The 24,320-nt window shown below is 41.1% G+C and overlaps 2 protein-coding genes, 1 long non-coding RNA gene and 1 pseudogene across 6 annotated transcripts in view; 2 read left to right on the top strand and 2 right to left on the bottom strand.

Annotated features, from left to right (window-relative positions):
- LOC147336563 (uncharacterized) overlaps positions 1-24,320 on the bottom strand; it is a 420,745-nt gene that overhangs the window by 357,994 nt on the left and 38,431 nt on the right. The gene's annotated exons all lie outside the window — the stretch shown is intronic.
- Positions 5,004-5,979, top strand: LOC147336568 (uncharacterized; annotated as a pseudogene).
- On the bottom strand, positions 11,131-15,248 carry LOC147336567 (zinc finger BED domain-containing protein 4-like). Its single transcript, XM_086265374.1, has 4 exons — positions 14,790-15,248; positions 14,086-14,683; positions 13,684-13,902; positions 11,131-11,228 (listed from the first exon to the last, which is right to left on the bottom strand). Exons 1-4 carry the CDS (start codon positions 15,246-15,248, stop codon positions 11,131-11,133), a joined length of 1,374 nt encoding a protein of 457 aa, XP_086121500.1.
- On the top strand, positions 16,371-21,835 carry LOC147336566 (uncharacterized). 4 transcript variants are annotated; one of them, XR_015128290.1, is made up of 4 exons: positions 16,371-16,418; positions 18,246-18,356; positions 18,442-18,553; positions 18,634-19,101. XR_015128290.1 is itself a non-coding variant. In XM_086285491.1 (4 exons), the coding sequence occupies exons 2-4, from the start codon at positions 20,707-20,709 to the stop codon at positions 21,279-21,281; spliced, it is 357 nt and encodes a 118-aa protein (XP_086141617.1). In that variant the 5' UTR covers positions 16,373-16,418; positions 20,703-20,706; the 3' UTR covers positions 21,282-21,835. The 4 variants fall into 4 exon arrangements, 2 of the variants coding, with proteins under 2 accessions (XP_086141617.1, XP_086141616.1); XM_086285491.1 differs by lacking the exons at positions 18,246-18,356; positions 18,442-18,553; positions 18,634-19,101 and adding exons at positions 20,703-20,795; positions 20,908-21,057; positions 21,164-21,835 and having other exon boundaries at positions 16,373-16,418; XR_015128291.1 differs by lacking the exon at positions 18,246-18,356 and having other exon boundaries at positions 16,374-16,418.

The raw sequence follows: 24,320 nt of genomic DNA, 5'->3' as shown, positions 1-24,320 counted from the left end.
TCATTGAGCTCATCAGTCAGCTCACCGAGGTATGGTCCTAAAGGGGGTACCCATAACGTCATAATGGTCACTGAACATCAGCTGTGTGAATCTGGCAGGGTCTGTAATCAGCTCGCAAGATTGCATATTTGTTCGCATGCAGAATCACCCCCAGAGAGAGTTCAGAAGCAGTTTATTACAACTTCTGATTGCTTTGTTTACACAAATCTTAGCAGGGTCAAGTCTGATGCCTTCTCTCTCATAATAGTCTTGAACAAACTTCTGCTGCTCCTCAGCTGTTTTGACATTTTTCGGGTATCCAGATGCCTGCTGCTTGAATTTCAAAAATGTTTTGACATACGGCTTAAACAGTGTGTCAGTCTTATTAGGGAGGTGCCAAACTTCAGCGATGCAGACAATCTGATACCCTTTTTCAATAGCCTTTTCAAGCTCAAAGGAAACCCAAGTACCTGACAGTTGCCTCTCACTCTCAGCATGCACACTGTGCTGGCGCTGCTCTTCAGCACACGTTCTGCAGAGAGGAAACATCAGCTTATTGTGGCACTTGTAGGGCAGAACAGGATGAAATAGACCCCTTGGAGGAAGCACAGTGCACTTAACAAACCAGAAATAATTTTCAACTCTGTCAAAATTATTGGATATGATCTGAGGGTGACCTATTGGATAATGTTTCGTGCACTGAACAGTGGGGTAAAGACTTGTAAAATCATAGTATCTGATCTTTTCATCTCCACCATCATCAACCTTGTGGTACAGTTTCATCGCATTAGTCCTCCCCCCAAACAACGCGTCTCTAGGGTCCAGAGGCTCAGGCTTTTTGTATTTGTGCATAAAGTCCTTGACTGACTGATCAGTCGACTTTAATGATGACCAATCACACCCCCACATGACCACGACATTAAGACCATAATGCATTCTTAGAGCATTCACCTTCTCACAACTTGCATGATACAACTCGCCATATGACCACTTGGCGGCAGGGTTAACATCACTCTCCGGGTAGCAGCGGAGACAACCGTGATAGAAACACCCAAAGAATTCATATGCAGTTCTGCTGGAAGCATCAAATCCATCCACAAAATAAGGTCCTACTTTTTGTTCGCCGCCTCTGAGAGCATGCTTGATAACAATGTTTTGTTTCGTATTGAAGCCATTCAAGAGACACGTCTGAAAATGTCTTATTCTGATCAACATGCGCACCGTGATGAGTCAATGCCAGGGTGTCTTTTGGAAGAAACAAGGTTTTGAAAATCCCCATGCAGTATGATGCCAGGGTGGCGTGTGAAAATGCATCAATATGCGTGCACTCCATCAAGGTCTCGTGGTATATTTTACAAGCCATTCTCAACACTTCGACATCATTAATGCAGTACTTACGCATTTCAGCCTGTAAATCAAATGGTTTCTCGTAGGCAGGCTTGTACCACGCCATAAATTTCTCCTTTTCAAATTCAGACATTTTTTTCATACCCGTAAAAAGACGGGGCAGGATAAGGACCTACATAGAATTTGTCAGCCCTTGTATTAAATGTGTGTGGAAAGAAGCCTTTTTCAAGGTCCTCGAATCCCAAGGCAGAAGGTGTTTTGGCCAAACGCATGGGCAGAGAGCTAAATGAGTCCATCCATCTCTGATCATAGGATTTGTCATACATTAGAACGACACGACTCCCTCTCATTGTTACACCCGGAGCAATACCCTGTTTAACGAGGTATTCCAGGAGAATATAGCTGTCGAAACCCGAAGAATTATGGGCTATAAATGTATAGCCACGGTATTTAGGCCTTCTGTAGTGCCCAACGAATGCAGACACACAATTCAATTTGTTGAAACAGAATTTTTTCCCATGCATATCCATTGTGCACACAAAAACGGCCTCATGCTTTCCGTCATGATCCCGGGTCTCAAAATCATATATTATGTATTTTTCATGAGGTTGTTTCATTTCAGCAGGCTGAAGAAAACACTCGTGATTCATGCCAGTGTCTACCAGGCGTTCTCCACAGAGTGTACATGCACTTGGGGCACATTTGTGTTCTGATTTGTCTGACTTCCTGTATACCGTACCACATGTTTCACAGTATTTCATACGATCACACGGTATTAGATTATGTACCGGTTCTACTAGTTTGTGCTGATGGTAGCAATGCTGCGACTTACAGACACGTTTACAGTCTGCACATTTCACAGTCTGTGACGGGTAGTTTTGACACAGTGTAAAGCATACATTGCATCTGAATCTACATGTGTGGCACAGTGGAGTCTGATATGTACTATAACAATAATTACAAAAATAGCTAACTCCAAAAAACCCTGTTGTGCTTTCAATGACATAATAATGACCATCGTGTAAATACATATATATGGTTTGAGGCTGCGGTGTGTCGTGTGTTTTGAAATACTTTAGCTGTTTTCGTCCTGCAGTATGATGGAAAATAACGATTTTAACATTTAGCTGTTTTTCAAAACTGCTGACATTGGTGAAAGAAACCTGCTGCCTGGGGTCGAGCCCTGCATCAATGTGTAGCTGCTTTGCACAGAGTAGTTTCTCATCCTCAGACACCTCAGCATTGAGAGCATGCGCCAAGCACAGACAAAAACACAGGTTGTTATTACTATTTTGAGGATTATACAGATGTCATTATACAGATTATACAGATGTCATGCATCTTCTAAGGCTTGGTCAATTGAATTAAATTACATTTAATTACCTAAATTAGCTAAACTCTCTCGCACCCTGCAGGGAACCTGTTGCAGATTATCTAGACCGGTCTCTCTAAAATCAAGACGCTAACGCAGCTCTCTGGAATTAAAATGAGGCATGTCCCTACTCCTAACCCCACCGCTGCCATCACCACTGCTGCCGCCAATCTGCACAGTGTCACTTTCATTCGTATTATCTAATACATCAACACCTGCATCAAAATCATTGCTAGGAGAAGGGGGATGCTCATGAGAGTCAAAATGGTCAGCAGAGGACACAACATCAAGACTACCAGTTGCATCAGAATGCGCAGTAGGTGACAACAGGAGGTCGTCATTAACACTGTCAATTGCTTGATACCAAAGTACAGATTGTGAAAGAAGCTCATCAATGTCAAAATGCCCTTCAGAAGGTGTGGCATCAATATCACCAGTTTCATCAAACCATTCTGTAGAGGATGGTGTGTGATTGCATTCACCGCCGTCATCACCCACATTATCAGCATTGCCAACATGAGAATTAACAGCACCGTTACTTCGCATAAATTTTCAGTTAAAATTTTAAATAATTAGAACAAAAATACGCGGCACTAGATTGATTGACAATGGTCTACAGCAATCAGGACGCACAACACAATGTGCTGTTAAAGAAAAAAAAAATCAGCGAAACAGCAAGTCTGCGAAAGGTGAACCGCGTTACAGTGAGGGACCGCTGTACAATAATGTCCAGTAGCACTGCTGGTATATGAAATGGTGAGTTTTGAGGTTGTCTTCAAACAAGTGCATTGTACTAGAAAAGGGTGTTTGAAGGATTAAAAATGTAAAAAGTAATGACTATTTTATATTTATGAAAAAACTTTATGCAGAAAAAGTAGCAAAGAAACAAACACATAACACATGGACACTTTTGGCCACGAACAAGCTGAAGGGATGGTGATTTTTTTCAATGAACCCAGATTGTTAAAAAAAAACACTTAGACTCAAATTTATTTATCAGCAGCATCAATAGTAACAAAAATGCAATTTAGTTTTCGCTGTCAAAGTCGATTTAACTGAAGTGACGTGTTTCCGGTCGCAATATGGCGCCCCCCTGTGGCTGCAGCCAGATGCTCATGTACCATCAATGTGGATTGTCAAACAGCTCTGCATAGCTGGAGCTGAATTTGGTGATAGCAGGTTTACAAACAAAGTGATCAGTTATATTTTGATAAATGAAATTTGCCCTAATCCGGTTAAAAGAAATTTTATCCTTAAAGAATTTGAGACCATGGAGGTTAAGGCGATAAGAAAAAAGTATACTTCACTTCCTCTTTCCCCTAAAGTAAAAGAGGTTCACTTTAAAATCATTAATGAGGTTTATCCAACCAATGAATTCTTAAGACGGAAATTTAACTTAGATGTGAACGCCTGCACATTTTGTGAAAATGATATTGAAAGTCTGGATCACTTGTTTTTCTACTGTGAATCAGTGCACTCCTTCTGGACTGACATGTGGAGCTGGCTACAGTCCAGGAGAATTCAGTTACCACATTTGACGGTGACAGTAATAAAGTTTGGAATTCTTGCTGAGAATGCAGATTTCGACCTGTTGATTAGGACGTTTTTGTTAATGGGAAATCTTTTTTATTCAGAAATGCAGATACTTTAAAGCTAAACCATGTATAAACAGATGGCTGAATGACTTTAAACTCTGGGCTAAATCGCTGAAACTTGTGAATAACAAGAAAGCTCATAAACTTGTTGTTTTATTTAAAGAGTTTAATCTATGTTAAAAAAGAAACCTCCCTAATTTATAATCTTGACTGCCCTTTTTTGTTCATGTTATTTTTTGCCTTTGGTTCAAATCCTTCAACGACTGTTCTTTCTTTTTGTGCTAGCTCTTTTGGCTTTGTGTTTATTTATTTTTATTTTTTTTGTTTGTTTTTTTCTTCCTTTTCTTTCTTGCAATAATGCTCAACCGAGGATGTTACATATTCGGATTAATGATGGTGCCTTGTATGTTATACTGTTGTTTGTAAATAAAGTTCCTTAAAAAAATAAATTAAAAAAAATGTGGATTGTCAGGACTGAGAGACCTCTTCCCTCAGGGGAGGAAACAAGATGGCGGAGTGTGCAGCAACTTTACTGCAGGCGTCCGAACTTTTTTGCTTTCTTTTGTCCTGAAACTGTGAATTTATTAAAAGCAATAACCCGTCTTTTGCGCTTTTTGTGCACTTCAACCAGCCACTGAAGAATTAACTATAAACCAGCTTTAAGTTGTAATTTTTCCGGGGTTAATTTTGATACTTGTCCTATGACCACGATGGATCATGACTACAACGCTTCGGTGTTGAGAGAGGCGTGTGATGAGGAGGATATTCAAGATTTGGAGATCACTGACATAACTTCCAATGACTCCAGAATCAACTGGGCTCACACTCCGACGAAAAGCCCTAACCCGAAGAAAGCAAGAGGGGTGCGAGCGCAGCCGCTGGAGGAAGAGGACACCGCCGCAGCTATCTTGCAAGCAGTCAATGTGTTAAAGCATAAGATGGATGAACAGACGGCGTTGCTGCGTGAGTTTGAAAAGCGCATTGATATGAACACGGCGGAAATAAGAAAAAATAAAGAGAGTATAGTAGAACTCCAGGAGAAAGTTGGTGAGCTGCAGAAAGAAAACAAATCCCTGCGCAGCTCCTGTGAGGAACATGCTCGATATAAGAGGAGATGGAACCTAAGGCTGACTGGTCTTCCTGAGAAAGATGATGAAAACACGAGAGAGTCAGTTATCGGGATTCTCACCAGAGTTGTGCCCTTGTCTGTGGATAAACTGAGAGAGACTGTTGATACTGTTCATCGGCTGGGAAAGAAGGGGAACGCTGCATCTTCCGGGTCCCCGAGAGCCATAATTATCCAGTTTGGCATGAGAACGGTCTGGGACGACGTCTGGAAGAAATCGAGGCATGGAGATGAACATCCGCTTCAAGGAAGACTTCTCCAAGGAAGATCGGGAGGCTCGAGTGAAGCTGTGGCCGCTGGTCCAGGACGCCAGGAGTAAGGGAAAGAGAGCGTTTTTGAAGGACGGCTACGCTCTGATTGATAACCAAAGAGTGGACCCGAACTGATTTTCTTTTGTGTGACCTTTTTCACCTCTCAGGTATGCTGCTGTTGATTAAGCCTATTGCTTAGCATGTCATTTAATTAAAAATTTCCCGGTTGTTATGGGTTATTGCACTGAATAGTTCTTTTATACAGGACACAGCTGCTCGTTCCTGCGTGTCTTCTTAAGTTTCTTTTTTTTCCCCAATACTTTTGTAATAGTGTTATATGTTATCTGTTATTTCTTTGAACGTCAGGGGGCTAAGAAACATTGTGAAGTGTAAGGCTATCTTTCTTTTTTGCAAGGAGCAACAGGCTAATTGTGTCTTTCTACAAGAGACCCATTCGGCAGAGGCAGACACAAAGTTCTGGAAAACACAGTGGGGTGAATCTGTTTTCTTTAGTCATGGTACGTCTAACTCAGCTGGAGTGATGATTTTATTTAATAGGTTTCCGGGAAATGTCATAGACTGTAAAAGTGATTCTGATGGTCATTGGCTGATGATAGTGTCAGAGATTAATGGTTCAAAATACATTCTGCTGTGTGTATATGGTTATACTAATAGAGCTCAGAATAAGAAACTTCTAACCTTCCTTTGCGAACAGTTAGAGCAATGGAAATTGAGCTATCTTGTTGACAAAGTTGTTGTGGGGGGAGACTTTAACTTAGCTCCTGATCCCTCTGTTGATCGTCTTCCATCCAGGACCTCATGCCACAGTTACGATGAAAGTATCCTTAATTTGGTCAACAAAGTTAGTCTCTGTGACGCTTGGAGGCTGAAAAATCCATCTGTATCTCAATTTACTTGGTTTAATTCATCTAATAATGGTCAGTGTTCCAGGATTGATTACTGGTTAGTCTCTAACAATTTGATCAACAACATTTCTAAGTGTGAAATCTCAGCTTCCCCTCTAACTGATCACTGTTTGATTTCCTTATTCATTTCATTAACCAAGGTGAAACATCAATCCCTTATTTGGAAATTCAACAACAACCTTCTGCATAATGACAACTTCTGCCTTGAAGTGAGAAATTTAATTGTAGAAATTGTTAAACTAGATATGTCACATGTGAGCAAATGGGAATGGTTTAAATTCCAAGTTAAACAGGTAGCAATTCAAATTAGCAAATCCATTGCTAAACAGAAAAGACAGGAGCAACAAAGCATTATAGAAAGAATTAACAGGCTATGCTGCAAACAGGATTTATCTCTGGACGAACATATACAACTAAACACTTTTCAATCTCAACTAGACAAAATGTTCTTAGAGAAAGCCAATGGTGCCTATGTTCGTTCAAGAGCCCGGTGGATTGAGGAGGGTGAGAAAAACTCTTCCTACTTTTTTAATTTAGAGAAATACAGACAATCAAATAAGAAGATCCAATCACTGAATATCAAGGGGGTTTTGACTGAGGACCATGACCAAATAAACGTGGAAATACTTCATTTTTACAGTAACCTTTACAAGTCAACCTATTCAATGGAGAATGGCACTGTGTTTCTGGAAAGTCTAAGAGGCCTTAATGGGACATTGGATGTGGATGTAAAGGTTCGTATGGAGAGTAAACTTGCAATCAAAGAGCTGGACAGGGCAATCGGACAAATGCCCAGGGGCAAATCACCAGGTATTGATGGGCTAACAGTGGAATTTTACTCCTTTTTCTGGCATGACATTAGATTAACTCTTTACAGTGCTTACTTAGAATGTATCTCATCAACTAATCTTTCACCTACAATGAAACAAGGTCTAATTACTTTAATTCCAAAACCCAACAAAGACAAACTACTTCTGGATAATTGGAGACCCATAACCCTTCTGTGTAATGATTATAAATTACTGGCTCATGTATATGCGAACCGCTTAAATGATTGTTTATCACATTTAGTGGATGAATGTCAGTCGGCGTTTATAAAAGGAAGACATATACACAATCACATTAGATTGATTTTTGATATGCTTGATTATCGCCAGCATATAAAGACAGAAAGCTTAGTGTTGTTTTCCATCCTAAATGATAGTAAATGTAACAATAAATTTATCAGTGTGAATTTTAAATCTATTCTTTTCCAGGGGTTTAACTCAGGTAGATATTTGCAGGCCCTTCATGGGGACCAGTCACTCATGGAAAAGGCGTTCTCAAAATTCACTCAGTGGCCTGTCTCCCCAAAAGTAAAAGAAACTCATTTCAAGATAATTAATAATATATATCCTGTGTCTGAATTTTTGAAGAGGAGGTTTAAATTTGAGGTTGATCAGTGTGCATTTTGTGATTCAGCCTGTGAAACATTACACCATTTGTTTTTCTCATGTCCTGTATCAGCTGCCTTTTGGTTAGAACTACACAGTTGGTTATCCCTCAAGATCAACGATATTCCCCAGTTTAATATTTCTGATATTATTTTCTATATGGCTAAACAACATCCATCTGTCTCTACTGTGATTAACATTGTCATCCTGTTAGGTAAATACTATATACATTGTTGTAAATGGAGGAATAGAAAACCATCCTTTACATGGTTCATCAATGACTTTAAACATTATTTCATGTCACTTAAAAAACTGAAGTCAAGCAGATTTGCCACAATCTATGATGACATTTCCCATTTGCTACTGTTTTGATTATTACCTTTATTGTGTATCAACCTGTGCTCTTTTTTTAATTCTTCCCCGTTAATACTGTGGATTTTTTGTCTAGCCCCCGTCCCCCCATATCCTTGCTGTTAGTTTTGTTGTATTGACTGTGTTTTTTTTTTTATCCTCCACGAGATTTCATTTGCTCTATAATGTGTTATGTTGTTTGTGACTGTATTGCTTCAATTGTTAATAAAAAAAAAAAAAAGTTGATCGCAAAAAAACCCCCAAAAAAACCCAAACACGTGCGCTAGCATAGCATGCTACTTGCCGCTAGCTCCGATGCTAACTTCCGTTAGCCATTTTGCAATGAAAGTGCCTTTTCCGAGGCTAAAGCAATTAGCACTGAGTCTGCTGCACTTTATACGAGATGTTCTTTAAAGGTTTATGTCACATTACTGTGGTATTGATGTATGGTTTTGTGCGAAGTTGTTATGTTAGCACATGTTCACTTTTCTCATGGTGCTAATTATAGTTCTGCACAATTAAGTATTAGCAACGTGAAATTAAGTGCCTTCACCTGCACTGTACTTAGCTGAAACTGTCACGGACCCGGCTCTGGGGACTCGGGGTCCGTGGGCAGTGGGGACTGTGACTATTATTATTATTATTATTATTATTATTATTTGGTGTGTTGTCTGCACTGCCCCTATGCACATCTGTATGTAGGCAGGTATGTGTGTGTATTGCCTTTCTGCTGTGGTCAAGTTACAGGCACCTTCAGCCCTGGGGGCGGGCATAACTTGAGGGCTGGCCACACCCGAAGTCCTGGCCGCACACCTGCTCCTCATCTGGGCTCGTCGGGGGAGCTATTTAGATGAGTGATGGAGCTTCCACCGATGCTGGATTATTGCGTTGGACTACACGTCAGTCTTCTAACATAGTCAAGTGTGAGTGTATGCCTGCTGGGACAAGTGTGTAACGGCTGCCTCTATTGTTTTCCCCTCAGGAGGAGTGTGGGACAAGAAGGAGCAGTGAGCACGGGGAGTGCAGGGACACTGGAGCAGAGAGCACTACACGGGGACTTTAGGGAAGAAGACACTACACGGGAGTCTGGGAAACTGGGGATTCATTGTTGTTTACTTCACCACCTTGTAAATAAACACTGTTGCACTGAAGAGTCCGGCGTTTGGGTCCTATTTCCCCCATCTCCCCACGGTCTGCCAGCCAGACCGTGACAGAAACTTGGAAAAGTCTCAAGCCAATGTGTATTTTTAATGCACTGCTGAGCTATTTAGTATTGTTTTAAATGTGTATTTCCTATGCACTTTTTCCCTTTGAAATGAGAATAATTTGTTGTACAACATAGAATATTTTGAAAGAAATTTAGAAGCACTACAAGCAACCAGTAGTAATAATAAGTTACAGGCATGATAGCTTAAATGTTGAACTACTGTGTTCTGGCCTGGTCCCCAGGTCAGGTTTTTTCCCTTTGCTTATTTGGATTGGATTGGTTTTGAGGACCTGAGAAGAATCGAGGATCCCTTTTCCAGTACTGGATGGCGAGCCCAGCCCAAATAGCCGGATGAACTGGTAGATTGTAACCTGACTGGTTACAAACACACTGAGTGACTATTGAACATTGAAAGACTGAAATTGACTTTAAAAAAGACACAAAAGACAATATATCCTTGGGTCGACCATTTGTGGGGTTTATTTTATTTTATTTTATTTTCAAGAAGCGCACTCTACTTTTGTTAAATGTGCACAACTTTAATAATTGCTAATAAATGCAATTGTGTTTTCTACACCTACTGTGTACAAGTCCTCTGTTGTCATACACCCTTAGCTCCTACAAATCTAGAACCTGTCTGATCTGGTCCATATTTCCCTTCTGTCCTCGTACTGTGGTTAAAGGTAACTATACTGCCGTACTACAGGCAAAGAAGGCAAGAAGTAGCACTAACAGGTCTTACATGCCCATTACTAGTATTGCACCACCAGTGTTACATACTCATTGCTAATCCTTTTCATTTTGGCCAGTCCAAGCATTTAGAAATAAATAAACACAAAAACACCATTCAAAGATAATTTTTAGTTTTTCTACTTATCAGGTATGACCAATCTGAAATATCTTTTGGAGAAATGAACATTATATCCTAAACTTGACCTCAGGCCCATCAGGTTAATGCAGTCATTACATGGACATGTTTCATTTTAAAATGAGATCAGAATAGTTTGACATTAAGTCATAAATCTGTAAGAACAAACCTGTGTTCACAAACATGTTTATCTCTCTTGTGTTTACTGCGCGGGTCTGTGATCCTCTGGTAAATGTAGCTGTAAATGTTGTTTTCCAATATAGACGAGTACTGCTGCGTTCATACACCGATGTTCTCCATGTTCTTTGCAAATAATGCAAATGCTTGTGGATGGTGCTGAGGATTTATATGACATCTTTCAGTGAATCCCACAGGCTGAGTTCTTCTCTCTTTGCCTAACTGCTTGCTGTCTCTGAACCAAAAGAGCTCCAAGTCACATTATCCATGTGCTCAAGTGCAAGTGCTGATCCATGTTCTCAGCCAGTGGTGTGACTGGTGTGGGGACAGGTGAACCAGTCTGACTGAAGCTGGGAGGTGAGGACTTCATTCATTCAATAACAGCCCCTCTCGCTCAGTTTTTTCATTCGCTCTTGCTCAGATCGCTGCAAACCTGCTCGCAGTGTGTCGCTCAGTGTGGTTTATCATCTTCATCTTAACTTCCTGCTTCTATCATGGTTAAAGCTGATGAATCCTCTGGACATCAAACACTGATGGTGTTATTGGAGCTGAGTGAAGTTTGATGGCTTTATTATCCACGCTGTGACACATGGCAGCTGTCAGAGCAGAACACATGAAGTCAGCAGGTGTGTTTAAATTCAGCCTCTGCTTCCTCTGGAGGTCCATGACATCACAGCGTGGCCGCAAAGGGCGTCCAGAATCCTAGCCTCCCACAGACGTGTCCACCTTCTCCCTGGATTTGAAGCACAGGTGGGCCCACCCTATCCCAAGATGCATTGCAGCGTGGTGGTGGAACATATATTTTGGGTCCAGAGATAGAGCAGCTCTCTCTCTCTAAGTCTTTGAGGATGTTTTCTGTTTGAGTCTGGCTTCAGTTCAGTCTAATTTAGCAGCTGTGACATCAGAGATTGTAGGGGAGGAACAGCCACACCCACAGGTGAGTTTCACACCCAGAAACACAGTGTGAACATCACCTCTGTCTGCGCTGTGTTGGTCACAAGCTTTGTTCTGGGCTTTTAAGTGGAGTGTGGAGAAGAAGATAGAAGCTGAGAGCGGTGTTTGCAGATGCTCAGTGTGACAGGATGTTGGCTGCTGTGTTTGCACATGCTCAGTATGACAGGATGTTGGTTGCTGTGTTTGCACATGCTCAGTGTAACAGGATGTTGGCTGCTGTGTTTGCACATGCTCAGTGCAACAGGATGTTGGCTGCTGTGTTTGCACATGCTTAGTGTGACAGGATGGCTTGATGGCTCTGTCCCAATTCAGGGTCTGCATGCTTGAAGTACGCATTTTAAGTGCGGTTACGTCACCGCCACGCGACGACGGCTGTCCCAATTCGAAGTGTACTCCAAATGCGCCGTCGATTTCCCCAAATATCAAGCGTGGTCCGGCGCACGCATCGTGGTCCCATATATCCCACAATTCATAGCGCAGCGGTGGGTGTGGATAATTTTGCCGCAAAATACGGCAGAAGGGAGCGGCCGAAGAGATTTTCTTTTTTTTTCCCCAAACTTTATTGAAATTATAAAGTGAACAGTCAGTCATTCCAGTTCAGTCTGTACAGTAGACATATAAGGCAAATAAGAGTAACAATATACAGTACAATGAAATAAGAAGGAGAAATAAATAAAGGAGAAAAAAAGAAAAAAAAAAGGGGGAATGTGACAGACTTCATAACAACTTTGTACTTGAAAGTTGTGACAGCTCATTCGTTAAACATTTCTGAATGAATTTAAATCAATGATAGACCTTTTTTATTGGAAGTTAATTTAAGAGAGTTTAAGTAATATTCAATTTCAATCAAAAACAAATTAAATGATGGGGTTGAGTTTTGAAATTTACATTTATGTACATGGAATTTCCCTAATAAGATGGAGCGGCCGAAGAGTGAACTGTCAAAAGTACTGAATATGACGTCACTTATGTATGTGCGAATGTTTAATAATTAAAGTCAGTCATATATCCACAAACACAACAAGCTGAAAGTCAGTGATATATGTATATGTGTGTATATATAAATGTGTATATATGTATATATATCTGCATGATGTCACTGTAACCAGTGACATCATGCAGTTTGTGTTTTGACCTCCAGAGGGCGACAAATCCGCACAGACAGAGAGCTCAATTCAAACTTTGCTGCCATCAGTAATAATTCTTCAAATATAATCATCAGTGTTTGAGCAGTTATGATATCAGGGACAAACTAGACATGTGTGACAATACTGAACATGTCACATGACACACCTTAAACATCATGTGATCCACTCTCAGTCTGCACTTTCATTCATGACTTCAACAGGTTGAAATGAGCTTTGAAGAAACATTCAGTGAAACAAAGCTTTCATCACAGGATTCATGTGAGCAGCAGATGAACTTTGTACCAACAACATCTTCAATAACAGAGTCTGAATGAAGCTCAGGTGTTGATGCTGCTCACTGATTGGACGGTTGGTTTCAAATGTCTGCCTCCGCCTCTGCTGCACAGGTGAAGGTAGAAAGTGTGACTGGATCTATAGACTGGAAACAAAGAAACATGCTGAACATTTGAAGCTTTGCAGCAGAAATGTTCATGTTACAAATACAGCAGAGCTGATCTGTAGTGATGGGCAGATGAAGCCCCATGAAGCACTGAAGCTTTTCATCCCATTGGTTCACCCCAACGCGAAGCTTCATGAAGCTTCATTTGCTCTAGCAGGACACCTACTGGACGTAAAAATAATAGCTGGCATGAATTTGAAGAGTGTGGCATTTTGCACACAGCCTGTAAATGTCAACAACAAAAGGAGTGTGTAAAACATCTATATTGTAGTCATGGCAGTATGGAAAATGATCATTTGGAAATGCCTAAGATGGAAATGATCATTTACTGTGAGGTGAGGTGTGGACATTGGTTATGCTTTTGTAACATTGAGGCAAGGACAGTGATTAATGTTTAGGGGACACATCATTGGTTTTTATTTAAAAACAACAGTTTCTCCACTGTGGCAGGTCGTAGGCGATTTCTTTTTTTGGACAATATTTCCCCTGCCTTTGAAAACACTCGCTCACAGGGCACAGATGAGGCAGGGGTACACAGGTATGTCAGTGCTAACTTATATAAGTGAGGGTAGACATATTTCTGTCTCCCCCAGTATTTAAGGGGGTCCTCCAGCCTTCCAATATTTGGCTCCATCATGTACCGTTGGACCTCAATATTTGCGTCTGCTGTCACATTTTGTGTCTGTGTCTGCCTGACACTCTCATCCAGGCGACGCCACAGGTTGTTACCTAAACAAAAAGGAGAGTCTTATGAGATACTACCAATTCAATGTTATTTCTATAGTGCCAAATAATAACAACAGTCGCCTCAAGGCGCTTTATATTGTACAGTAGATCATACAATAATAGATACAGTGGAAAACCCAACATTCAGTTTATATAAATGCAACTAAAATGCAATAACAATGGTACCGTGGGAAACAGCCTCAACAGATTGTGACGTTGATGGCTGTGGTGGTGGTGCAGAGGAAGAGGTGGTGGAGGCCCTCATTACGGAAGCACATTCTGCTTTCAGTCTTTTTTCTGCTTCGCTAGCTCTTGTAGGGCTGAGAAACCCGAGTTTTCTGAACCATGGGTCCAGCAGTGTCGCAAGGAACATAATGCTCATGGTCTGTATTTTATCTAGCTTCTCTCTCAATAGCATCCTCAGCTTCTGAGCCAGAGAAGATCCAATGGATGGTGGTTCTACCATTTGTTCATTGAGGCAATGATCCAGCATAGTGAGCAAAGGTATGACCTTTGACCCAGACACCCTTTTTTCCTGAGAGAGCTCAGTGGTTGCATCGTTAAATGGTGCTAGGACAACCAGACACTCTGAAATTATACCAAAATCCTCAGATGACAGAGGTGGGATGTCTGTTGTGAGACTTGCCAAAGCAGCACCCACTGGCTCCCTTTGCTCGAAAAGTCTTTCCAGCATATTGTAAGTGCTGTTCCAGCGGGTTTCCACCTCCTGTAGTAGTTTGTGTTGAGGCTTCCTTAGTTGTTCCTGCACGACTGAAAGCCTCTCCTTACAAAATACAATTTGAAAAAGCATACATTAGATTGTCAAGGGAGCAGAACTATACACATAAGTAGAATTAAAGAAACTGTAATTAAGCCACGGAAGAACTTACCTTTGCAGAGGTACTGCTCCTGAAATATCCCACGATCCTCCTGGACTTGGCTCGGATGTCAGAGAGCTCAGGGGTCTGGTCAAGGGCCTTCTTCACCACTAAGTTCAGGGTGTGAGCTATGCATATGGCATGTTTAAGTCTTAGCTCCCTTGCACAAGCCCCCATATTGGCAGCCCCATCGGTTACTAGGCATGTGACTTTGTCAGTAATTGCCCATTCTGCCATGAGTGTGCCTTTCACTTGTGCAATGTTTTCTGCAGTGTGTGCATTAGGAAAATATTGCACTCCTAAAACAACGGTGTTTAATGTGCTGGACTCATCAACAAAATGGCAGGTGACTGCAAGATAGGCCTCTGTGTTGATGGAGGTCCACATATCTGATGTCAGACTCACAGCTGCTGCCTTCTCAATGCTGGCCTTAGCTTTCTCCTTCATCTCCTGGTACCTGGCCTCCACCATGACTTTCAGGGCCTAAAGGAAAGTAAAAACATTTTGTTCACAAGTACGACGTGGCTGTGAAGCAGTGTGTAGTGTAGCTACACACTGAGGCTTTGAGCCTCAGTCCTGCCTGTTCACATTTTACTCTGTAGAAACTAAATTTTCACTGCTTTTATGACCTTTTAGTGGGGAGAACATACCTAGGATTTAATGATTTGACAAATCTTTTGAATCCTTTGTCCTCCACAATGCTAAATGGCTGGGAGTCCTCAATCACCATGCTAACCAGGTCTTCATCTATTTGAGATTGTTCTCCTGAGGAAAGACAATAAAAACAAAGCACAAATATAAATATCACTCACGTCACTTATTGCATTGTATGATATTGTTATATCATTTAGTAACATTACAGCATGCTATATTATCATGGCATTTGATGGCTCACCTGGTCTTGCTCCACAATCGGTGTTCCCCTTATTCTCATGCATAGCTCTGTAGTGCCTAAGCATGGATGAGGTGTTGTTGTTATATCCCAGCTCCCTGGCACATAGCAAACACCTCACCTTGTACAAAAGTACAGACAGCTTAACATAGGTTTTATTGCACCATCAGTATTATGAAAATACATCTTCTGTGGAAATTTACATACCTTGTTGGGAGATATAAGCTCAAAATGTTCCCACACAGGGGAGGACATCCTTCTCTTCGTAGCTGGCTCCATTCTCTCCTGACTTTCTCTACTCACTCTCATAAACCTCCAAACTGTCTACAAACTCTCACTAACCGCAACTCTCCATCAAACACCCACATTTTGAATGGGGTCTGAGGGGTTTATATCGCTGTCATGGCTCGCGGCAAAGTTCGAACCGCTTCCCCTCCATTACTCGACACACGCTTCGAAGCCTCAATACAGAACGTCACATCACTACTGATCTGGGATCAGTGTGTTCACACCTGCAGCTACAACAAGGTTTCATGTCTCCACACGTCAGCATGTGAACTTTACTCTGACTCAGTCTGAGCAGTCAGACGGCATATTTTTAAAGTTAACACATCAGCACACACAGAGCTGAGCCCCTCCCACCTGTGAGCTTCAGCTGGAGTCCCGCCTCCTTCCCGGAAGAAGCTCACCTGTGTGTCTGTGTTTAGTGTCCAGGTGTGGAGCGGAGCTTGTTGGTGTGTGAAGAAACTGTAAGTTTGCTTTGTTTCCTCCTTTAACAATTTGTCTTTGTATTCATGGAAACAGCACAAGCTAAAAAAAAGTCACAAGTTAGTCTTTTACCTACATGTAGTTGATAGTTTCTAGATTCTCATGTCTGACTCTGCTTTAAAATACTGCGTCATAAAATGTCCGCTTTGTTCACACCATAAACGGGTTTGACAGGTTTTACATTTCGAAAATAAACTCACTGCATTTTGGTTAATGACAAAAACTATTTAAAGATAAATGCATTTAAACGATCAATTTTTTAAAAATTTTTTTTAATAAAAGTCACAAGTTTCTGGTTAGGCATAGTATTTATACTATATTCCGACTTATATACAAATAATACAATACTTATTTAAAGTCATTGGTTTTTGCAAAGTGCCGGGTTACAAATGTTATTCAGTCTCTATCTGTGAAATAATCTGTGAATAAAGGAACATGAACATGAACACTTCTGAGAAAATTATTTTTTTGTCCAACTATTTACAGGGGCTTGAGTATAAAAGCTGAGAGTCTTTAAGCTCTTCTTAGCTGAAAAAACTGTAACATAAATATGTTTTTGCTGAGCAGCAAGTAAAACTGCCCTATTGCCTAAAAGTAAATCCCTGATGCCAATTGTAAGGTTAATATTGTTGATTGTCATTTATGCTTAGAAATATTTACTCATATATGCTTAGAGTTTTATAATCGATTGCATGATGATAGAGGTTTGATCCTTAGTAGTCTGTAAAGACTCTGTGTGCCTTCCAGAGTGCTCTGGCATGCACACACAACTTGGGATCATGTGAGAGGTCATACCTTCTTTTATTGTTTTATGCCTTAACCTAGTCTTGTCTCCTCTGAGCTCAGTTTCTAAAGGTCTCTCATATTAAAATAAATAAAAAAAATATAATGAGAAAATAAGAATTAAGAATATATATTTAAATCCCAACAATAGCTGGACTGCAGGTTTAGGGAAGTTGTTTATGGGGTCACATCTTGACCCCCACACATACAAACACATCTGTGTTTGTATGTCTCCAGTATGAGTTTTGTCCAGTTCTCTCCCTCATGCACGAGAAACACAAAGAGCTCTGCCTGGGCCCTATTTCAGGAAGCCGGTTTAGTGCAAACTCAATATACCCTGAGTTAACGAAAACTCTGGGTTTTCAGTTTCACAAAGCGAGTTTAGATTAATCCTGAGTGAGTCACTATGACGACACACTCCGTGAAGCTAACCTGCCCCCTAGCAGGTTTACTTCAACTAACCCTGACGTTCTCCGCCTCTTTGTCGGAAACCTGACTGTAGGAAGTGTCAGACATGGCGTGCCCCTTCCTTGAAGAGCCAGTAGATGTTGAAGCCCAAATTCTCCGCAGAGCTCTCCGCCGGGAGAGAGTGATTAGAGCGCGTTTGGACATTTTATCATTTCCTGATGATTTTCTGTGTGAACGTTACCGTTTTTCAGCACAATCTATAATTTATTTGAATAACATCCTCAGGCCTAATATTGCTCATGTGACACATCGCGGACATTCTCTCAGTTCTGTACATATTATTTGTATTGCACTTCGTTTTTTGGCAAACGGGAGCTTTCTGTATAATATTGGTGACGCTGAGCACGTTTCCAAGGCTACCGTCTGTCGGGCAGTCAGGAATGTTACAGTTGCACTGAAACGTCTCCTGCACTCGTCTGTGGTGTTCCCCGGTCACAGACCCACAAGATTTATCAAAGAGGGATGCCACAAAATTGCAGGTAGCAGGATGAACAAAACTCAATTCATGATGTGGTGATACTTGAACTACTACTTAAATTTTACATTTATTTTCACAGTTCCCAGGCGTGATTGGCTGTATAGATGGCACTCACATTCCAATCATTGCTCCTTCAGTAAATGAAGGAGACTATGTGAACAGGAAGTCTTTCCACAGCATTAATGCACAGGTACATAGGTCCCTGTAGCATTTCAAACTAACAAATTATTTCATTATAGTAATGGATGCTAATTTGTGTTCTCTGCACTGTGAAGATCATATGTGATGCTGCCAACATTATCACAAATGTGGAAGCCAAGTGGCCAGGCTCTGTTCATGACTCACGAATCTTTCGTGAATGTACACTGAGCACAACATTTGGACATGGTGAGTTGAGAATACTGTAAAATATATAAAGACCAATTGCTTCAGGGACATTTGAACTGAAGTGTATCCTTCTGTCTTAGGAGAGTTCACTGGCTACTTGCTTGGTGATAGGGGGAATCCATGTTTACCCTATTTGCTTACCCCTTACCCTGACCCTGAACTGGGCCCACAGCAGCAATATAATCTGGCTAATTGCAGGACAAGAGCCAGAGTTGAAATGACTATCGGAATGCTTAAGGCCCGGTTCCAGTGCCGTCAAAGACTCAGGGTCACCCCAGAAAGGGCATGTGACATTATTGTGGCATGTGTGATTCTTCACAACATTGCCACAATTAGAGGAGAACACTGTCCTTCTGGACCAAACATCAGCAGTGATCCAAACCATGAACATCCTGACCCTCCCACGGACATACAAGATGGAAGCGCAGTCAGAGACACCATATGTCACAATCATTTCCTTTGACCCATCACCTCAACATGTTGAAAGACGAAAAAACAGATTTTTTGTTCAACTGGCTTTATTGGTCGCCTGTGTTTCTTGTACACAAAGTATTAAAAGATGTAAACCTCAAAGTGTCTCTGTTGCTTCCTCCTCTGTAACAGCTGTCAATGTTTCTTCATTATTTTCATGTAGTAAAGAAATTAACAACATTGCTGTTCTACTGTAAACTCATATAATCTGTGGAGTATTACTCACAACTGCATGTTGGTCTGGCTCAACAGGAGGCTGCACCAGATGCAGTACACCATCACCATCAACTGATAGAATATGAGGTTTATACAGGTCACTTATAACTTACAAGGGACCAAATGGCAATTAACAAACATATACCAATCACCTTACACTTCATTGTCATTATGCTCTCAAAGACAACCAAGACTGAGGGAAGGCAAAGTCAGTAGGAAAATAACTTCACTACAAAATAATTCATTATGGTAAAGAGTTTATCAAATGAATGAGTAGCACTGCAAAGGTGACTGTGAAGAAAGGATGTATGCACATCATGTATTATTTTGAATTTACCTCTTATGTAGGCACTTGTGTCTTGCGGGGTTATTGACTCAGAGGATGTCCCCGCAGAGATGCCTTCAGCCACAGGGTGCCCACTGTTTTGGCTGAGGGCCAACTGCTCAGCCTCTGTGAGTGGTGGTGTTTTTCAGGCCTCCGCTTTTTTTCTGTTGGCTATAACGGGTCACATTTGAGCATACAGAGTAAGCAAATATGTACTTGTAATGTGCTCAGATAATTTCAATAAGTGCTTACAGAATGAAAATTAATGTAGCCTCTAACTGCAATTGATTTACATCGGACAAACAGACCAAGCACTATGACTCATAATACAATTACACCTTACCTGTTTGGACTATATTGTTATATTTCATTTTTACTTGCTGCCAGGCACGTTTGGGGCCTGTTGGGTTGCACCTGCGCTCACATCACATCACAAAATGAAATGTATAAAATAACAAATAAAATAACATATGATAAAATAACATATGATAAAATAACGTGTTAAATGGGTGGAAATCCCTAGATCAATGTTTAAATTAACACTCACGCATTGACTCTGTCGGCTATGTTTTGCCATGCATGCTCCCTTTGTTTTGCAGCTGAGGCTGTGTTACTTTTTTTCCGCAAAATTTGCATGTTATCGGCATATGCTGCCATCAGAATTTCGGCCTCAAGCGCTGTAAAATACATTGACCACGCCTTCTTTCCCTCCGTCTCCATGGTGACTCGCTTAATCTGTGCTCCACTAATCAGGGCTTTATGTATCCTCGTGCGCGCGCTTGACTTGGGGTTAAAGCAACTCCGCGTTGATTGAACTAATTGTTATCAGCCTTTCTGAAACCGAATATTCCGAGTTGGACAGTTCGGGGTTACTCAACCCTGAGTGTCGTTTTTCACTCTGAGTTTTCTAAACCGGCTTCCTGAAATAGGGCCCAGGTGTTGCAGCAACAGTCCCACATGGAAACGTCAACACTCAAACTCAAAATCTCTTTTTGTCAACAATAAAATGACAGCAGACCAATTTGAACAAAGTTGGTAAAAAGCTTCAGAAATTAGTAAAATATTAAAAAGTGTCTTGATGCTCAATCATCCAGTAAATCCCCAAAGAGTTGATTCTGTTCATCTGGACGTTTTCAGCAGCATGGATCAGTGTGAGGACAGAGAGGAGGGAGTCCCTCCCTCTAAAAGCACTCTGTGTGGGGAACATGAGAGCCAGACCAAAGCTCAGAGGTGAGATGACCATCTCTAACTGTCCATGACTCTTCTCCATGTCACAGCTCAGCACTCACATCACTGCTCCATCATTATTCACACTCATACCTCTGTGTGTGTTGTTTTAAAGCCCAGAGCTGTGGGGCGTACCAGGCTCAGCTGGACATAACCCTGAAACTAATCCAGAACCTGGACCTGAACCCAGCTGTGTTTCCTTAAAGAGCAACGACTCAAAGGATATTATTGAAAACTTTAACAAAAGACTGTTATGTGACAAAGAGTAAGTAAATTATTTTTATGAGATTGTTCATCATGTCTTTAATTTAATATTTCCAGTTTTTCCTTCCTGTCTCATGAAGCTGTTACATTTATTGTTTTTCTTTTAGGATCAATAAGAGGCCAGAATCTCCTGGACCTGAACCCAGCTGTGTTTCCTTAAAGAGCAACATGTCGAAGGGTTTTGATATAGACTTTAAAGGCTGTTCTTCTGCTGCTGAGAGGTAATGTGTGTCTAGATGTTGTTCCTGACTCTGTATTTCTGAATAAATCCTCATGTTTAATATCAGCTCAGCTCTTTTTCACACACATTTCTATGTTGGTGTGTGAAGCGGTGTGTGTTGGAGTGTTTCCACAAACACAGCAGTCAGAGTGGAAAGAGTGGATGTTGTAGGAGGTGTTTGTGTAGTGAAGAGGCTGAGTGTCTGTAGGACTCCAGCTGCTCCAGCAGGTGTCTCCTTTGTGCTTTGCTTCAAACACAGTGTAGGGAGGAGCTTCCACTCAGGTGTTTCAGATGTTGCTGGATGGAGGAGGACAAATAGTTTTTCCCTTCAGTGACACTTCAGCAGCTCAATGTTCTGGGGAGATGTTTGTCTTTATGAAGGTTTATGGATTCTTGTTCTTACTTTGGTTAAACTGAGCAATACATTTTCCATCTAACATTTAAAGTAAATTTCCAGGTGAATAAAAGATCTGCAGCTGCAGCCTCTGTGATGTTTCACAGTCTGAAAGTAACAAATTCAACCAGAGTTCAAACAAAGGCTTAATATACGTGTGTGTTTGATATAATGCCAACAAGTACAAACAGGTGTTCTTACAGGTCTTAATCACAGAGGTCTGATAAGTCTGGTGACTTTCACACTCAGCAATTTTGCTGCCTTTTATTTTATATTGGCCTTTTTAAAGCCCTTCAAAGTCTCCCACATTCATACAGAGCTTTTAACACCAAACTCCTTTACAGTCCTTCTCCTCTCACACACGATCACACGACTGATTTGTCTGCAGCAGCTGTGTTACTGCTAGTATTTTATTATGTGTGTAATCTCCTCATATTGTTCCTGTGGTTTAGTTTGACTTCCTTCTGCAAACTCAGCTGCTCTGTTGCTGATACACGTCTCCATGAATATGATTGATCAGATGCTGCCAACACCATGTGTTTCATGTGAGCGCTCAGCTGAAACCCTGGGTTGACTTATTGAGTTAATAACAAGCTTCACGTGACTGTGAATGCTAAAGTGAATCCAGATAAAGGAAAGAGACCCTGCTGATGTTGGACTCACTTCTTAGTGTAGATCCCAGGAGGAAGTTCAACATAGCCATTCTTTGTGCTAGCTCGACCAAACCTGAGACCACAGTGCAGGATAATGATCATCATCTGTCTCTGTCAAGGACATTTAAAATCCACAAATAACAAACATCATTATATTTGATCATTAAAAATATGTTTTCACTTAAAAAAGCATGAGCACACTGGTGGATTACAGAAACATGAAAACTCGTTAACAGTAAAGTTAATTTAGGCGTAAACAAAGTGTCAAACATACCGTAATTGTCGGGCTATAAGCCGCTATTTTTTGCACAAGCTTTGAACCCTGCGGCTTTTAGTCAGGTGCGGCTTTTCTATGGATTGTCCATGATTTTTGTCATATCGTAAGACGATTTGTTTTGTTTGTTCCGCTGTTGTACGGCACTACGTTGCCTGGCGGAAGGGCATGTGATCAGACACACAGTATCTGGGTTCAAGAGTGGTATGTTGGTCACGTGTCCATCCGCCACGCAACATAGTGCCGTACAAGTAGCACAAAAAACAAACTTCAAAGTAGCGCTACGCGTTCAGCGGGAGGCGTGGATGATGAGCGGCGATAAACTTGCGAAAAGCAAGTTATGCTCAACTCCACCGGTGGAATCTGACAGCGTGGAAAAGTGTGAAAACATCAATGTTCACCAACGGATTTTGAAGGGCTGGACTGCTGCATGATGGAGAGGAGGACACCGCCACGGGCCTTCTGAGGGTTTTCGACTCCGACACTGACAACGAGGATTTCTTTGGTTTTGAAAGTGACAACGAAGGAAAGAAGCAGAGAGTGGATGACGAAGCCATCCTGAGCCTGTTCGTTTCCGACACTGGAGAAGAGGACTTTGGTGGTTTTAGTGCGCAGGAAGAAGAGAAAGATGGTGAATGACTGACTTTTCTTCTTGTTAAAGCCGTGTCACTGCACCTGAGCCTAAAAGGTAGTCCGAATCTATTTATAGGTTATTGTTATGTACTACATTTGTTACTAATTTATGAAGCACAGTACATGTTTCGTACTTGTAATTACCGGTACTTGTACATATACCTAAAAAGTTATGCAAATATGTACCCATAACTTGTTTTTCAAAATATTAATAAAAGGGGTGTGTCTCCAAACAGCCATCTCTTTCCTGACAATTCCCTTTGTGCATATTCTCTTACATATGATAAGTCAACATTGAAACACCTGCGGCTTTTAGTCAGGTGCGGCTAATGTATGTACAAAACAGGATTTTCCCCTGATTTTAGCTTGTGCGGCTAATATTCAGGTGCGCTTTGTAGTCCGGGAAATACGGTACTTAAGTAGAAGGACTGATGTTTGTGTTAACCCTCACATGGGCTGTACAACATTATATAGGGAGACAAAAACAGAGATTATCGTAGCCATCGCTCTCTCGCATGGACGTGGCAGTCTTGCTGTCTGCTGCGAATCCTCCGTGACCTCGTCTGGTATCTGCTCCCTCCTCTGTAAGAGACAGTAAAGGAAAACACGTCTCTGCCTAGTCTTGAAAATCTAATCTTATCATCCATTGTTCTTCTAGGGCCTCTTCTTCTTGTGGCCTCAGCTAACTGCTAATATTTAAATGGCTAACATTAACATGTGTGCCAGCCAGGTTCACATTTATGATGAACTATGATTAATTAACTGATGTTGAAACTGGAGCTTTACTGACCTCTGAAATTCCTCCTAAAGTGTTATTCAGTGTTGTGACAGTCAGCTGCTTCAGCTGCTGCTGGGATGGGCTGTTGCAAAGAGAACAGAGAAAATCCAAATCAGAGTTTTTCTCTGAATTAAAAGCAAGGAAACAACAATATATTCTACATGCTGAAACTGATGGTTTATGGTGTTTGGATCTGGTTTTCTATATTCATGCAGATAAAGTGTAAACTCAGATGAATTATACCATCAAATGTTAAAGGAAAATATCAGGATGAGTGTCTGTGAGCTGAGAAGGACGTGAAGCGAGCAGTTT

The sequence above is a fragment of the Aulonocara sp. 'chitande type north' Nkhata Bay genome, linkage group LG3 (genome assembly GCF_057382095.1).
Source record: "Aulonocara sp. 'chitande type north' Nkhata Bay isolate Kocher_YH1m ecotype deep benthic linkage group LG3, A_spYH_male_GT1.1, whole genome shotgun sequence".
Classification (NCBI taxonomy): domain Eukaryota; kingdom Metazoa; phylum Chordata; class Actinopteri; order Cichliformes; family Cichlidae; genus Aulonocara; species Aulonocara sp. 'chitande type north' Nkhata Bay.
Note: the sequence above shows the minus strand (reverse complement) of the source record. Positions and strands in the feature narration are given on the sequence as shown.

Bases quoted from the DNA above. Each gene is read 5' to 3' on its own strand.
- LOC147336567 (XM_086265374.1), bottom strand. From the start codon at position 15,248: ATGGTGGAGGCCAGGTACCAGGAGATGAAGGAGAAAGCTAAGGCCAGC. The intron at 14,684-14,789 runs GTAAGTTCTTCC...GTATTTTGTAAG, and splicing joins GGAGCAGTACCTCTGCAAAG to GAGAGGCTTTCAGTCGTGCA. The intron at 13,903-14,085 runs GTACCATTGTTA...CTTTTTGTTTAG, and splicing joins TGTTGAGGCTGTTTCCCACG to GTAACAACCTGTGGCGTCGC.
- LOC147336566 (XM_086285490.1), top strand. From the start codon at position 20,644: ATGCTCAATCATCCAGTAAATCCCCAAAGAGTTGATTCTGTTCATCTG. The intron at 20,796-20,907 runs GTGAGATGACCA...GTTGTTTTAAAG, and splicing joins AGCCAGACCAAAGCTCAGAG to CCCAGAGCTGTGGGGCGTAC. The intron at 21,058-21,163 runs GTAAGTAAATTA...TTTTTCTTTTAG, and splicing joins AGACTGTTATGTGACAAAGA to GATCAATAAGAGGCCAGAAT.